This window comes from Nymphaea colorata, chromosome 5, assembly GCF_008831285.2.
Source record: "Nymphaea colorata isolate Beijing-Zhang1983 chromosome 5, ASM883128v2, whole genome shotgun sequence".
Lineage (NCBI taxonomy): Eukaryota > Viridiplantae > Streptophyta > Magnoliopsida > Nymphaeales > Nymphaeaceae > Nymphaea > Nymphaea colorata.
The window spans coordinates 4,054,809-4,069,944 of record NC_045142.1 but is presented as its reverse complement, the minus strand read 5'-3'; the positions used below and the strand labels follow the sequence as shown (position 1 = coordinate 4,069,944).

General features: G+C 38.1%; 2 protein-coding genes across 4 annotated transcripts; one reads left to right on the top strand and one right to left on the bottom strand.

Moving 5' to 3' along the window:
• Positions 1–6,760: 6,760 nt before the first annotated feature.
• On the top strand, positions 6,761–9,976 carry LOC116255115 (receptor-like protein kinase THESEUS 1). Its single transcript, XM_031630874.2, has 2 exons — positions 6,761–6,959; positions 7,185–9,976. Exons 1-2 carry the CDS (start codon positions 6,927–6,929, stop codon positions 9,879–9,881), a joined length of 2,730 nt encoding a protein of 909 aa, XP_031486734.1. The 5' UTR covers positions 6,761–6,926; the 3' UTR covers positions 9,882–9,976.
• A 1,515-nt stretch (positions 9,977–11,491) lies between these two features.
• LOC116254743 (uncharacterized) lies at positions 11,492–13,898 on the bottom strand. 3 transcript variants are annotated; one of them, XM_031630300.2, is made up of 3 exons: positions 13,404–13,898; positions 12,879–12,937; positions 11,492–12,699 (listed from the first exon to the last, which is right to left on the bottom strand). In XM_031630300.2, exons 2-3 carry the CDS (start codon positions 12,885–12,887, stop codon positions 11,755–11,757), a joined length of 954 nt encoding a protein of 317 aa, XP_031486160.1. In that variant the 5' UTR covers positions 12,888–12,937; positions 13,404–13,898; the 3' UTR covers positions 11,492–11,754. The 3 variants fall into 3 exon arrangements, with proteins under 3 accessions (XP_031486160.1, XP_031486161.1, XP_031486159.1); XM_031630301.2 differs by lacking the exon at positions 12,879–12,937 and having other exon boundaries at positions 11,494–12,200; positions 12,300–12,699; XM_031630299.2 differs by lacking the exon at positions 12,879–12,937 and having other exon boundaries at positions 11,498–12,699; positions 13,404–13,897.
• Positions 13,899–15,136: the final 1,238 nt, after the last annotated feature.

Sequence of the window (15,136 nt, the reverse complement as noted above, 5' to 3'; positions counted from 1 at the left end):
TGTGTCAGAACTCAGAAGAACTGAATTGCTCCTTAGCTTTCAAGTTTTTATAGTAATCGAAAGGACCACAAGTACAGAAAAGCAATAAGGACAAGAATGCTGATGCAACTGGGGAGGAAGAAAAAGACAAAGGAAGGAATTGAGTGGTGACATTTCTTGGGATGGGCACTAGCAAGAGATGACAGAAATGAAGAAAAAGGTCTGTTCAGATTTGCAAGTGCCCAGTGGCGTCCGTTACTCTCCATGACGGACTTCAATTAGAAACCTCCAGAGAGTCAGTAATCAGTAAGAAACAGCAAAGTCTAGTGAAACCGAAACTTCAAAGGTAAGCTTCATCTCATGTCTAAGCACAATCACAGTAAGATTGTCGACCGCATAACTTTGCTTGCTCTCCTGCTAATTGTTGTTTTTCATTCTTGCCTACCCTTGTGATAGGCCAACCTCTATTGAGGAATTCCACCTGAAGAAAGCCAAATTCTAAGCCAAATTCTCTTTCGTGCTGCTTTCTACTTCCTTCTCGTTAGTGGCATTATAAAAAAACCGCTGCTTCTTTATAGACTCTGCTTTTGGAATAGACTCTGCCTTTGGCATACTCAATTGCTGACCCAACCCTGGACCCATTTAAACAACTGCAATCTAAAAGCAGCCCATATGTAGATCTGGGCAACGGGTTGGTCCTGCCCGGTAAAACCCAGCCCCGGTCAGCCCGTCGGGCCTGAAGCCCGGGCCGGGACCAGATAGTCCGGGTCTTGATCCGACTCGATTCGTTTGGTAATAATTTTTTTTTAAATTATAAAATATTTTTTAGTAATATAAAATATATTTTAATAATAAAATACATATTATTAAATTTTAAAAAATTTAAAAAATCATTTTTAATTAAAAACAGGCCGGGTCGGGCCAACTCGGGCTGCCAGGCCAGGCCGTTTTTTCGGCTCGAACCCATACCTGAACCCGACCGGGCCGGGTACCCAATGGGTACCCTACTACCCGGCTCATTGCCCAGGGTAGACCCATATGCTCACAGGACAGGATCTTTTGTGTGTGTAGTTCATTAGTATGAAGAACAAGTCTCCTGTAACAGATGTCTATTACTGAAATCTGTGGGGCCGTAGGGTGGATTTAACAGAGAGACCCACCTTAAGTTTATGGTTCTAGTAGACTGGAAACTTGAGAACCATGTGCTTGACATCCCATCCCCAAAGAACTTGGTGCAAAGGGTGGGGCAGGAGCTGGTAGTTAGTCAATCTTTATTTCGAATTCTTGATGTGCCAACTTTTTGTGTTGCAAAAGGGGCACTTATATAGATGCATAGCAGAGGTGCCTTACCCGAGATCAAAAGCAGACTTATACCCTATAGGATGGGAGTTTTCGGTTTTCTTGTAGGTGGTAAGATGAAATCTTACTCCGGATCACCCAACATGAACTTGACATTCCCATTATCCCCAAGATTCACTTGCAAATCTTAGGTTTTAGTAACGGGTTAGATCCACTGACCTTTTGCCCAGGTGGATGCAGCTTTGGATCCACCTGGGCCTTCTCTCTCTCTCTCTCTATCTCTCTCTCACACACATAGACTAAGCTGTTGATAGCTAACCAATCACCTATTGGTGGACACCAGACCATTTGGATAAGAAATAAAATCCAAACCTTTTATATGTGCGTTAAAAAGTGCTTAAAACAAAATGTGAACCTTTTAATGTATTTATAAACACTAATTTAATACCAATCATAATTTAGTTTAAGCCTTTTTGTAAAAAAAAACTTTTTAATTATGTTATAAGAGCCGTTCATTTTTTATTATCTAAAAAGATTATTTAAGTAAGAAAAACAACTAACTTAATGTGTGCTTCTCACGATAACACTCTTAAGATTACATCTAAACAAAATTTTTCAATAACTAATTTTAATGGGTTTGGTTTTTATCTATTACCTAAGTGGTGTCTCTTTTTATATATATATATATATAGAGAAAGAGCACTAAGAGGGTGAAAGGGAAGAGAGAGGTTGGTCTCACTTGTCCAAATCATCACATCAATTGTTTTTGTAAGCCAAGCGAGACATCGTTAACTTTCTAGAGTTCCTTCTTTTTGCTTTTTCCTTCGCCGTAAGTCTTATCTTTATTTATTCCATAACTTTTTCCTTTGTGTACTTCTCTTGAATTCAGGACCGTTTGGTATATCTAGAATTATAAAAATTTAGAATCAAAATGCTTATTTTTTCACAAATTAAAGTTATTAAATAAACAGGACACTTTGTTTCTAAAATTAAGAAACTAAAACACGAAATTTTCATTCCATTTCGTTTTAAAAAAATTATAATTATAAAATTTTCATTTTTAAACCAAAATTCAAACCATCAAAGGGCCCCTAGAGGCTCACTTTATGCGATGGTAGCAATTCAAAATTATCCCAAGCTGACACTGATTTGACCCGTAACTGAGCTCTGATCATTTAGATCCAAACACATCAGAATTGATATGAAAAATAAGAGAGAGAGAGAGATTTTGGCATTAAACACAATTTGCTCTGAAGACCCATTTTTCGACATTTGACCGAAATTTCGCCTGCAAAAATTTGGAAATATCTTTATTTAAAAAAATAAAAAAAAAACACATAAAGTATCGGATGAATATTTTATAAATACAAGTGCTCATGTCTGAATATATATGTTGCATTGAATTGCTGAATTTACTTGAAAAAGAGACTGTGAAAGTGAAAGAAAAATGAAATTTAATCATAGTTTTTTATGATACTTGGGTGAGATAGCCCTAGAATATCAGTTAAATAATTTTTAAGGCATCTCTAGCAATACTGAATCCTCAATCCAGACCTCTCTTTTAGAACTACAAAACTAACAGCTCATACCAATCTCATGAGCATTCGGATCGGAATTTGATCCATCGACTTACAGTTAAGGTTCATAGCCCCTCATATTTTTTTTGGTTATCATATGCTTTTGTAAATTTTATTATATAAGTACTCTGTGTCATGTTCTAAGTGCACTTTCATACTATGATGCCAACAAAGCTTGAAAATGTCTATCAGTTTAATTTCATCTTGTTGAACTCTAAGATCACAATTTTTTCTGTGTTAATACTAGAATCTGCTAGCTGCTCTTGTGCATCTCCATGACTTCCATCTGAGGGTTTAAAAAAAAGTTATAAATTCATGCAGGAGTTGTTTGATAGCCTCAAAATCAAGATTTCTCAAGATTTGAGAACTGTGTATTTAAGATCAAGCCCTTCCCCTGTGATTTTAAATCTAACATTTTCTCGAAACAAAAAAGTAAAAGATAAGGATTTTAGATGTGGATCTCACCCTTAGTTTGATGAACCATAGATCTTTTCCCACATGATCTCAAATTCCAAGTGATCAAACACTCCCTTAGTAAAACAAGCACGCAATGTTGCAAACGCCCTTAAAGCTTTGGTTCTTGCTTAATTATTTGAGGTTCATGCATTCTACATGCTTAAGAAACGGCCTCCAGGCACTTTTTTAGAATCATTGCTGATTTTAAATTTATTGCGATACCAAAAAAAAAATTGCGTTGATTCATCACCAAAAAGCGATCAGACATGTTTACTCTATTATTTATTCATTAGCCACAAAGAAAATACTGGGAGAATGTTAAAAAGAATTTTCTATATGAAGAAATTATACAATATTTGGTCTATATTTATTGGGAGTTTTTTCTTTCATTTTCTATCACATGCATCGTTACTTATTTCACCCATCAACTAACTCACATAGATTGATCAAAATAATTGTTAAGCCCTTGGTTGCAATATGGCTTGGGAGCAATAAACTAAAACTTTTCCTTTGATCATTGATACAATTATAGTTTGTTGGTAGTTGTATATATATATATATATATATATATATAGAGAGAGAGAGAGAGAGAGAAAGGAAATTTGAATAGTAACTCTAGCTATCTAGAGTCGCTCAACTCATTCATGAGCGTTGTCTGATTCATAGTGACATTTTTGTGATTTAATATTAGTTCACATATTTTAATTTGTTTTTTCTTAATCCATCATAGATCAAATGGTTCATATGAATCAACTTGGTAATCCGGAGTAACCAAACGTCATCATTCTCTCTCTCTCTCTCTCTCTATATATATATATATATATATATATATATATAAAAAGCTCGAAAACTTATATTCTTTGACCTCTAAAAGTTCTTAGTCCTCCTATATGGATCTAATCGGGATAGATATGACCCATTTAGGTTGCGGCCCTGAATTAATTTAGACTTTGGGTTTAGAGATAACATATTAATTTAATTTTAAAATCAAATGAAGATATTCTAAATTATTTTAAAATTAAAGAAACAGAAAATATAATACGATGCTCGCATATCGATTGATACATTGTACAACCGACGCACCATTAGTGGAGATATATTCACAACAGTTTATGAAGCATGAGCTAAGCTTGAGGCGGGCCCGACCGGTGCGCCCACTTGGTTCCTGAAACCCACTTTATTAGGTATCCGTTTGTGGTACATGGGCTCCATGTGGAGCTCTCTCTTTTGGCACGTTCTCTCCCTGACTAAAGTTGGTACTACATTTATGACTGATAATGCCTTCCGGGCACGTCAAACGGGTTACATTCGGGTCCAATGTTGGACCATGATCCAGTTAGATAGACTTGATATATTACTTAATTAACAACCTAATTTAGATTAACCATTTTTTATATATTATGTGTCCTTAAGGGGTTGTTGGGCAGTAGGAACACCACGTTAGAGTATTCCATGAATCTATTCTAAAGATTGAGGCAGTTTAATTTCTAAGATAGATTGATGGAACACTCACATTATGAATGTCAATAGATCGGATTCAAGTCGGGTATATCTTAACGATATTCATTTTTTTGGATATTTATATACTCAGGATGCAAAGTCAAAATCGAATACAATTGAAGAAAGATCAAATTTGAATATGAATCCGAATCCAAAATCTGATTTCACAATCCAAATCTAAGTCGAGTCTGATTTTTATATTCATATATGATTCTGAATCCAAATTTTGAACTAAATTCAACCAATTTTCAAAATATAAGGGGCATTGAATATAAGATATTTATTTAAAATTAAACTGGATCTGAATCCGATTAGTCATATATCTAAATATGATCGAATGTCATTTCTTAAATCCAAATCCGTTTTGATTTCTTAATTAGGTCATACATGATAAAGCTTGGATTAAATTTGACTCTAAACCATTCACAACCCTAATTAAAGAGATGCAAAAACCAAATTAAACATGGCCCATGTCCACATCAAAAACATATTGTATTCTTTCTCAAGAGAAACTTCTAATCGAATTTGACATTATAATCTTACGACTAGTTGGGGAAAAAATGACACTTCATAATTTATGCATTCCAAAGTTGAAATCGATCTCAAAATATCATAAGAACTTGGAAAATATCACCATATGGAGATGCCAATTGGACAAAGCCACATGCAATGCTTTGAAAATCCAAACCATCACTTCCCCCCATAATAATATCACACCTTAGTCACTACCGAAAGCAAGCAAATTTTTAACTTAGATCTATTGTTTCCCCAGAAGAACACTTTGCTTTAAACAAAAAAACAAATCGTTGAATCATCTAATCAACTATAAATTTCAAATACGGTCATCGATCAATATTCGAGATCACAAATTGCCTGTTCATGGGGATTAATTAGTGTTATTAATGTTCATCCCAGTTAGATTCAGAAATTAGTATTTTATTATTATTTAATCATTTGACTAAGGGCTACGTCCCCTCCACTACTGGGTTTGAGTACTTGAGTTCTTCAAGTGGAAAAAAATCTAATGACTTTAGTTCATGTTAGTCCTTAGGCGGGGCTCCCCTGTGCGGCAAGACGGTCCATACTCAAGAGGTTTACTTTACGATTATAATGGTCACTGTCACATCCTAGTGCACTCTTTTAGATCTCAAACTATGCTCTATGAGCCTCGAAGCCGGGAGGCATAAGAGGCAGGTCTCTTCGGTAAAAAAAACCGCTCATCTGAAAAAGAATAAAACTTTCAAATTCATGTTAAAGTTTATTGTTATCGTTGTTGCTGTTGAGAAATCTTTCAAGAATTTGGTGGTGAAATGGTAATGCTTAAACTCAATTCCGGGCTTTCCATTTACAACTTGACAAGGTGTTACTTTACGCTCGGCCCTAATGCAGCCCTAAAACAAGGGGGAGTACGAAAGCACTTGCCACTTAAAAGCTTTGTTTTTGTGGCTCAAATTAAAAAAGTTCTAAACAAGTCCATTTTAACTCACAATATTAAGCTTATAATATGCCATTATGTTAAGTTTATTAACTAGGTAGGTCTCTAGTTGAATAGTTTTGTAAGGGTTTGCCTGAGAAAATATTATACATATTAATCGAACTTATGAAGTTACCAATTGATTAAACCGTGTCAATGTATCCTTATTCCAAAACTCAGTGCATATATAATATAAACATTTCGGTTCTATTAGATTCGATAGATGGTTTAAATCTTTTTGAAAGAATTTGAACATCAATGAACGAAAACAGCATCTCATTCATATTGCCAGTAATCAACGGCTTCCCAACTAAACGAGACCGTTAACTGTTTGTTCTAGCTAGAAGAGACCGTTGACGGTTTAGTCAGGACGGCCTAACGTCTGGTTGTTGTTTGACCGACCGGCGATCGTTTTCGCTAATGCTTCACATTGCCGCGAAAAGGGTTCTTTTCGATTTTGGAGAGACCAGGACAGTCCACTTTTTTTTCCTGCCCTTTCTTCCTTTTGCAGTTTTCTGTGCCTGTAAACACTCACCAGAACACGCCCTTTTCCCCCTTTTCATTTTCCCTCCTCCTTCTTGCTGAACTCCCTTCTCCTCCTCCTCCTTCTTCTTCTTCGCGTTTCTGAGCTCCCATGTCGAATGGTAGCAGTTTGGCGAAATTTTCCTGAACAGGTCTTCTGCTTGTATTTATCCTCGTATTCTTAAAGTTTCTTTTCGTTTTCTGTAGTGGGTGTTTCTTCTAATGCCATGAAAACTGAAGCTTTTTGTGGGCAATGGGGAAGGGAGAAGTTGGTGTTCTCTTTCTTTCTTATGTATGAGGAAATGGGTAGGTGGAGTCACTCTTAGTTCTGTTTCTTTGGCTTATTTTTTCGTTCTTTGAAACTTCAATCTTAACAGTGTTACAGTGTTCTGAACAATAATGGAAGGAAGCCTAAGGGAAATTCCAGATTTTTTTTTGCTTTTAATATCCTGGGTTGCTCAACTTTGTTCGTGATTCTTGTACTGTTGTACAACAACAGTGGGGATTTGATGTGTCATGAGAAAGGGAGTCTGGTTCTTCCTGTTCTGTTATATCAAAAAATGGCTGCTTTGGGGTTGATCTTGCGCTTGTTGCTTTGGACTTTGTGTGTTCCATCTCTTGCTTCCTTTAGTCCTGTTGATAATCTTTTGATAGATTGCGGAGGCAATGAGTCCCTTAGACTTGAAGACGGTAGAACCTTTAAGCCTGATCTGGAGTTGCCATCAGTCTCGGTGTCACCAATATCACATATTGTTGTCTCTCATAATGCGAGCCTTCCTCTGGGTATCTATAATACAGCTCGGATTTTCAAGAAGAAAACGGTGTATACTTTTAGCATCAAAGAGGAAGGATGGCATTTGTTAAGATTGCATTTCTTCCCCGTTGAAAATACCAAATACGAACTGAAATCTGCTGTTTTCTCCGTTTTGGCTGGTGGATTTATATTGCTCCACGACTTCTCATTCAAGATGTCTGCTCAAAATCGATCTACTTTGATGAAGGAGTTTGCCGTCAGAGTGGGAACGGGTGATTTCTTGTTGACCATACATCCTTCAGAAGAATCAGTAGCTTTTATAAATGGGATTGAAGTCATTTCTACTCCAGATGCATTGTTCCCTTCGTCGGTTCTCGCTGTTTCTGATGGTCTTCCTGTTAAAATATCTTCCAGTATAGCTTTTGAAATGGCTTATAGAATTAATGTTGGAGGGCCTTCTTTGAGTTCAAAAACTGATGCCTTGTGGAGGACCTGGGAGATTGATCACCCATTTCTCCTTAACCCTGCTGCTGCTCACAATATCTCTACTTCTCCTGATACCATCAAATATCCTCCAGAAGTTTTGGAAGCAACTGCACCAAGTCTGGTTTATGCAACTGCAGAAGAAATGGCAGATTCCAATGTTGGTGTCCGGAGATTCAACATATCATGGATGTTTGGTGTTGAGCAAGGTTTCAGTTACTTGGTACGCTTACACTTTTGCGATATTATCAGCAAATCATTGAACAGCCTTGTTTTCAATGTTTACATTGGCAAAAGACCCGCTCTTCGCTCATTTAGCATAGGTAGTAAGGCAAGATCATTATCAACGGCATACTATGTTGACTTTGTTGTTAATATTTCAGATTCAGATAAGCTGTTGGTTCAAATTGGACCGCCAGATATGTCAAGTGTTTTTCCTAATGCAGTTCTGAATGGCCTGGAAATCATGAAACTGAGTGATTCTGATAAAAGCCTTGATGGATCTTTCAGTGCAGTTGCTGCTTCTTTGAGGGTAGGAAAGAAGAAAAAAATGATGCTTCTAATTATTGCTTCTTTTTTAGGTGGATCTACTCTCCTATGTCTTATTGTTGCAGCAGTTTATTTCCTCTGCATCCGTCCTCCTTCAAAGCAAAGTAATGAATCTACGTGGTTATCTCTTCCAGCACATTTAGCAAATTCAGAAACTAAGGTCTCAATTGTTTCAACGAAGAGCAGAGCCGGTAGTTATGCTTCACCAGCACCATCTGTAGGTCTGAACCAGATTTTAACGTTTTCAGAGATAAAAGAAGCTACAAATAACTTTGATGAGGACTTGATTTTAGGCATAGGAGGCTTTGGAAAGGTCTATAAGGGAGTCTTGGCAAATGGAACTGTGGTTGCAGTTAAGCGTGGAAACCCCAGATCGCAACAAGGCTTCTTGGAATTTAGGACAGAGATTGAGATGCTTTCAAAGCTTCGGCATCGTCATCTGGTCTCACTTATTGGATACTGTGAGGAGCTCTCAGAAATGATTCTTGTTTATGAATTCATGGCTGGTGGTCCTCTCAGGAAACATTTGTATGGCTCAGAACTGCCACCACTTTCTTGGAAGCAAAGGCTTGAGATCTGCATTGGAGCTGCAAAAGGCCTGCACTATCTTCACACAGGAGCAATGGAAGTTGTCATCCATCGTGATGTAAAAACCACCAACATTTTGGTAGATGAGAATCTCACTGCCAAGGTGGCAGATTTTGGGTTGTCAAAGGCTGGGCCGACACTTGATCAGACTCATGTTAGCACTGCAGTGAAGGGAAGCTTCGGTTATCTTGATCCAGAATACTTTAGAAGACAGCGGCTCACAGAAAAATCAGACGTATACTCTTTTGGGGTTGTGTTGATGGAAGTGCTTTGTGCCCGACCTGCAATTAATCCGGCATTGCCTCGAGACCAGGTCAATATAGCAGAGTGGTCAATGTATTGGCAAAGGAAAGGTCAATTAGAGCACATAATAGATCCACGTTTGAAAGGATCAGTGGATCCTTCTTCCCTGCGCAAGTTTGGTGAGACAGCAGAGAAGTGCTTGGCAGAGCATGGTGTTGAGAGGCCGGCAATGGGCAAAGTCTTACAGAACTTGGAACTCGCTCTTCAGCTGCAGGAATCTTTCCAAAAGGTTTATGTTACTGAGTTCAATGCCAGAACCAAACCCACAGCGAAGCACTTGTTGCATGTTTCTCCATCTGATCCTGAGAAAAATGTGACAGCAAGTGATGAAGGTAATTCTGAAGGTACTAACACAAGTTCAGTGTTCTCCCAGTTGATGAATCCAAAAGGCAGATAGGATGGTCTAAACCTGTTCTTTTTTTCTTTCATGGTAGAAACTTTGTACAGAATCATGATTCCTGTTCTCAAATCTATGGCCTTTCTGATGGTTCACGTGTTGTCCTTAAGAATTTAACTACTTTTCTATGACCGATAGATGCTTGCCACAACCTTGTACTTTATTTGATGCGCTATTTCTGTGGATTTTAGCTGCTCGATAATTGTTGAATATAATTTCACAGAAAAACATTATGTAATTGAATGGAACACCTAATTGTCGATATTTCTTCCTTGCTACCACTACAAAAGATAGCTATTTTATGCCCGTTGGCAATTGGTTCTCATATAAGTTCCTTATATTGCTCAATTTTTTGGCAATCAGAATGCCAGGAAATTAAAATTTGCTATACTGTGGAAAGATGACCATTTTTTTTTCCAATCAACAAAGAAAAGCTGACAAATTTATGAGGTTTCGAGGCATTCGTGATTGCATTTTCAATTTCTTCTTCTTTGACTCCTCTAAAATCTCATCAGCTTACCGAAAGATTTAAAGGTTACTTGTTCAAGTTCTGGGAACCAACTGAAGAGTCAAAACGGATAGGTAAATTTAGGAGAATAACAATCCAAAACATGTACCACTTCATCCATGGAATCATTCATATATTATTTTCACACATTTCTCTCTGGATCAGCATAGGAGGACCTTCTGCACCGTCTGGGAAAATTCTGGGCGTCCTATGCCATTATAGCATCATAGTGAGAATTTTTAGTGCATGTTATGCATAAATCACTCTTACAGATAAACTTTGTTCCAAGGTTTTTTACTTTGTTACTTCTGGACTGTAACTCACATTGTTCATTGCTTTTGTTATGGTGACAACCGCCCAATTTCACTGTTCGGCAAATAATGAAAGGGACATTACCAAACAGATTCAACCATTTCAAATTGCTTAGGTCATGCCACCGAAACATGTTTCTTCGCTGCAGCTGACTCAGGACCCAATCCAACCGATCAGAAATGCCCCCTGAAAATGGTAGAGAACTAGAGTTCATACTCCGTGCACAAATTGAGAGAGAGCAAGTTGACTAAGTGAGCTAAATATTCAACCACAAAGATGGGAATTTCAGAGAAAATATTGATGTAAGATTTAATGCGATGAACGGTACAAAACGCCACTTGATCTAAGAGCTACCCAGCACACAAATTTCCGTCTGTTTTGGTTGAACCAGTAAGTATGTGCGCAGCTAGTTTTCTGATCCTTTTCTCTTAGAATGGCACCAACAAACAATTTTGGCTGTTACCTGGCCAACGTAAAGCTAACACTACACTATGAAAACTGGTTTCCTAAGAATCGTCAGAGAAGCATCATAATCAATCAAAAAGCACAAATTATACCTATCTGGGTTCCAAATAAGTAGCTCTACCAGGTAGTCACAATATCATCACAGCACAAAGAGACGCACAGCGCACGCGCGCGCGCCAGAGAGAGAGAGAGAGAGAGGGAGGTGGGGTTCTCACTGTCAGCCACTTTTCTCTTTGAATTGAAAGAAGAAGAGGAAATAATGATGCAGTTTTTCTGCTGAGCCGAGAAGAAATTCAGAAATCTGCCGCAGAAAAACACAGGCGACATACAATGACATGTGACCTTCTAGAACAAAATGATTTGTCATATCAGATCAAGTGGTGCTATAGGTAGTCCATAGCATGATAGACAAAGAGCGTATTATACTATTGTACGCGCCACTCAACGTTTAATTTATAGGTAGTAGAACAAAAACGCTTTACATTTAAATACAGATACCAATTTACAAATTTGCAACAGATGAAGGTCTAAGGACCACACAGGTTGCAACATCTCTCAGGCTGAGAAAGTAACCAAGTTAACATATCATTAGAACTTTCTCAGTTTGGTTGCAGGCTGTGGATCTTGTTCTCCAAAGTTGCCAACTGATGAAGATAAAAAAGGTCTCTTTAAAGTTGGAGCGACCATGACAGAGGAATGCACAAGAGAGCCAGAAGACATTGGAGGAATGCTCAGAGAATCTTGGTGGTAATCCAATTTTGCAGAACCTTGACGATGAATAAGTGGAGCACTAACTTGTGTCTGAATCGGAGTCGAAGTGCTAATGCCCCGAATAGGAATAGTTGGAATTTGAAGCGACTGGAGCGGTGGAGGGTTTCGCCAGCGAGGAAGGGGCCCAGCAATAAGAAGGGTCTGAAGTAGCGGTCCAGCTTCTAGAACTGCTTGAAGAAGTTTACCTTTCTCTGGAAGTGGTTTCACCTTGATAAGACGCTCATTTGACCGAAAAACTCCAGCATTTTCGGATGCAGTCTTCACTGAAGAATGATGTGCATCTTTCATGTCAATTACAAGACAAGAAGAAATTGATGGGTTATAACTTTCAACAAATGGTTGGTCTAGCAAGCTTATGTTACCAGACTCAGCAAAATTGACGTTCTGAAATTCTGGAGAGGAGGTTGATTCAAAAAATGAATCAGTAGGAGATGAAACATAAGAATGATGCTTATATGTCTCCGAGAGACTATCAGATTCAGATAATCCTGAATATCCTCTCGATGCTCCCCTAGGAGTCTCAGGTTGAAGGTTAACTTTAAGGCTGTGGCAGACATCATTTGAAGGGGCCTGTGCCAACTTGTCAAGCAACGTTTGAAGCTGCCCCTTGATTTCATCTCTTTCCTGGCAGGTCGCCTTGAGAGCCTGAAGCAACTGCTTCATGCTCTCTTCATTTTTCTTCATCTCTTCCTTGGCAGCCATTCGCGTCGACTCTAGTTCCAATGTTGTGTATAGCAAGGTCTGCTTTAGATCTTCTATGCTCTGCTTCCAGGAAAAGAGTTTGTTCAGAAAAGATTTAAACTTCAGAGCTTTTACTGGAGAATCTACGTTTCCATGAAAGAACACTCAATTTTTTTACTGAAGCGTCTAAAAGATTCATTATGCATGAAAACTGAAAATGAAAAAAGGACATTGCTTCTGTTAATCTATTGAACTCCCACGAGAGACATTGACCGCCAATAGCAATCTTTAGCGCGCCATAAATTCTGCTGCAGCACAGCTGCACAATAAAGCAAAAGGCGAACAGTTTCATTGAATGCTGAATTGAGCGAACTCTATGAACGACCGGAATTCAAAACCTGTAGTCCATCAGCTATCTCAAAAGAGCATTATTTCTCTCTGTTTAAAAAAAAAAGTTTCCAATAAATGTCCTCGAAGATAATTTAAGTTTAAACAAGAACCTGTACACATCAGAATAACCAAGAAATGATTCATTACACTGATGATGAAACCATCATCAGTATAACGGATCATTTGTGAGAGGAGAGAGAGAGACAGAGACAGAGACAGAGAGAGGTAAAGCAGTTTAACTTTAGAGAGAGAGAGAGAGAACCTATTAAAGCGGCTTAACTTTTTTCTCTTTAAAAAGTAAACGGAAAAAGAGAAGACAATGAAAATCTGCCAGCTTATGGGCCTGAATCAGAATGACATTTCGCCATGGATGCTAAAGCAGAACTTATACCAACCTCCTGATAAGACCAAGGAGAGACTGGACCTGCAGGCACCACCATTCCTTCCATGACCGACTGCAACAACTCCCCCTCCCCACGCTGCCAACTAACACAAGAATGGGAGCAGAGACCAACAATGATGAGTCTCTGAGAAACCTTTCTATAAAGGCACTATCCCCACAAATCCCCAGGAACCCAATTCACACCAGGCCCTCCCCCAAAGGCTTGCAGATCCCTCAGCTTTTTGTACTTGGAGAAACCTGCCCCTACAGTGTCCGCACGGCCCTAGAAACCCCCACCCTGCTTTTAGGCCCCTTGTCTCTAGGCCCCCACATTCTTCTGAGTCTATCACTTTCACTGCTACAGAGATGGTCTATAAATAAGGATTTCCCTTGCGTTTTTTAACCCCTCGCCTTTTTGTTAACTTTCCATCCATCCTCTGCAACAAATTTTCTCCCACAAGGAAAGTAAAAGTTGCCAAAGGAGCGCCACCAGCCACCACCACCATGACATCCAACCCCAGGAAGGAGAAAGCTTCCAGAATGAAGCAACGGCCGTTTTAAATGTTTTCCAGCCGTTTCACCAGCTGACCTAAGCTTCCACAGTTCTGCTCCGGCGAGTCGTCTCGACCGGTTCGGTTCATCTATGGCATGGATCGACTCGGGAAGTGAACCGGCAGTCCATCATTAATTATGAAATTGGCACCCAACTTTGTTTCACTTGGGCTAAGAATTTGAATGTCAATCGATCGATCGGATTTGAATTGAAATTGAAAATGAATGTATGTTGATTTGTCGGATGTTCATTCGTTGGGATTCAAATATGAAAGAAAAACAGTCTATACCATATTCGAATATGATTTTTAAATCTATAATACGAATCGGGTCCCGACTTTAATTGACATCGGATTCCACTTTTCTAAATACACAATCAAGTCCAACTTACATTATGATTTGTTAAGAGCCAGATTTCAAAATATGTGGATATTAGATATAGAATATTTATTTATAACTAAATCTGGATCTGAATCCAACCGAATATTTATTTTAAAAAAAATCTGACCAATGTTATTATTTGTTTTTATGTCCAACTTTTGTGAGGTTGAGGCGGTCTTGATTGTAGGGGCGAAGCTAGAAAATTTTCAGTAGGAAGTCGAATTCTAGTTTGAAAATTTTAGAGGAGTTGAAAAATAATTTTTTTAAAAAGTTTGTATATAAGTTAAATAATTTTAAATATATATATATATATATATATATATATATATATATATATATATATATATATTTAATGTGAGGATGGAATATGACCCTTGCTAGCCCCTGGAGAGTCGATCTTGAAGATATGAATCTTAAACCTAATGCTTACAGCTAGCAGACGAATAAGTTGGATTTGGATGAACTAAATGCATACAAAATCAGATTCAATAAATCCCAAAAACAAAATCCCCATAAAACTATTAACAAAATCATTGGCACCCCCACCAAGCGAATCCGAGGTAGCTCACATAGTTTAATCTACAAATATATGATGAACTTATTGTCAGTTGAGCAATTAAGAATGCAAATGGTGCTGAGGTTTTGAATTTTTAGTTGCAAGATCGACAGAGTTTGGTTTTACAACTGTTTTATGCTAGCTAAGTTCACATTGCTTTTAATTCTACAGATGTCCCGACCGCAGGGGCAAGGTTTTTTCTAGGGTCGGGCCAAGACGATTTGCGGGCCGGGCCAGGGTCGGACTAAGAGGAGGCT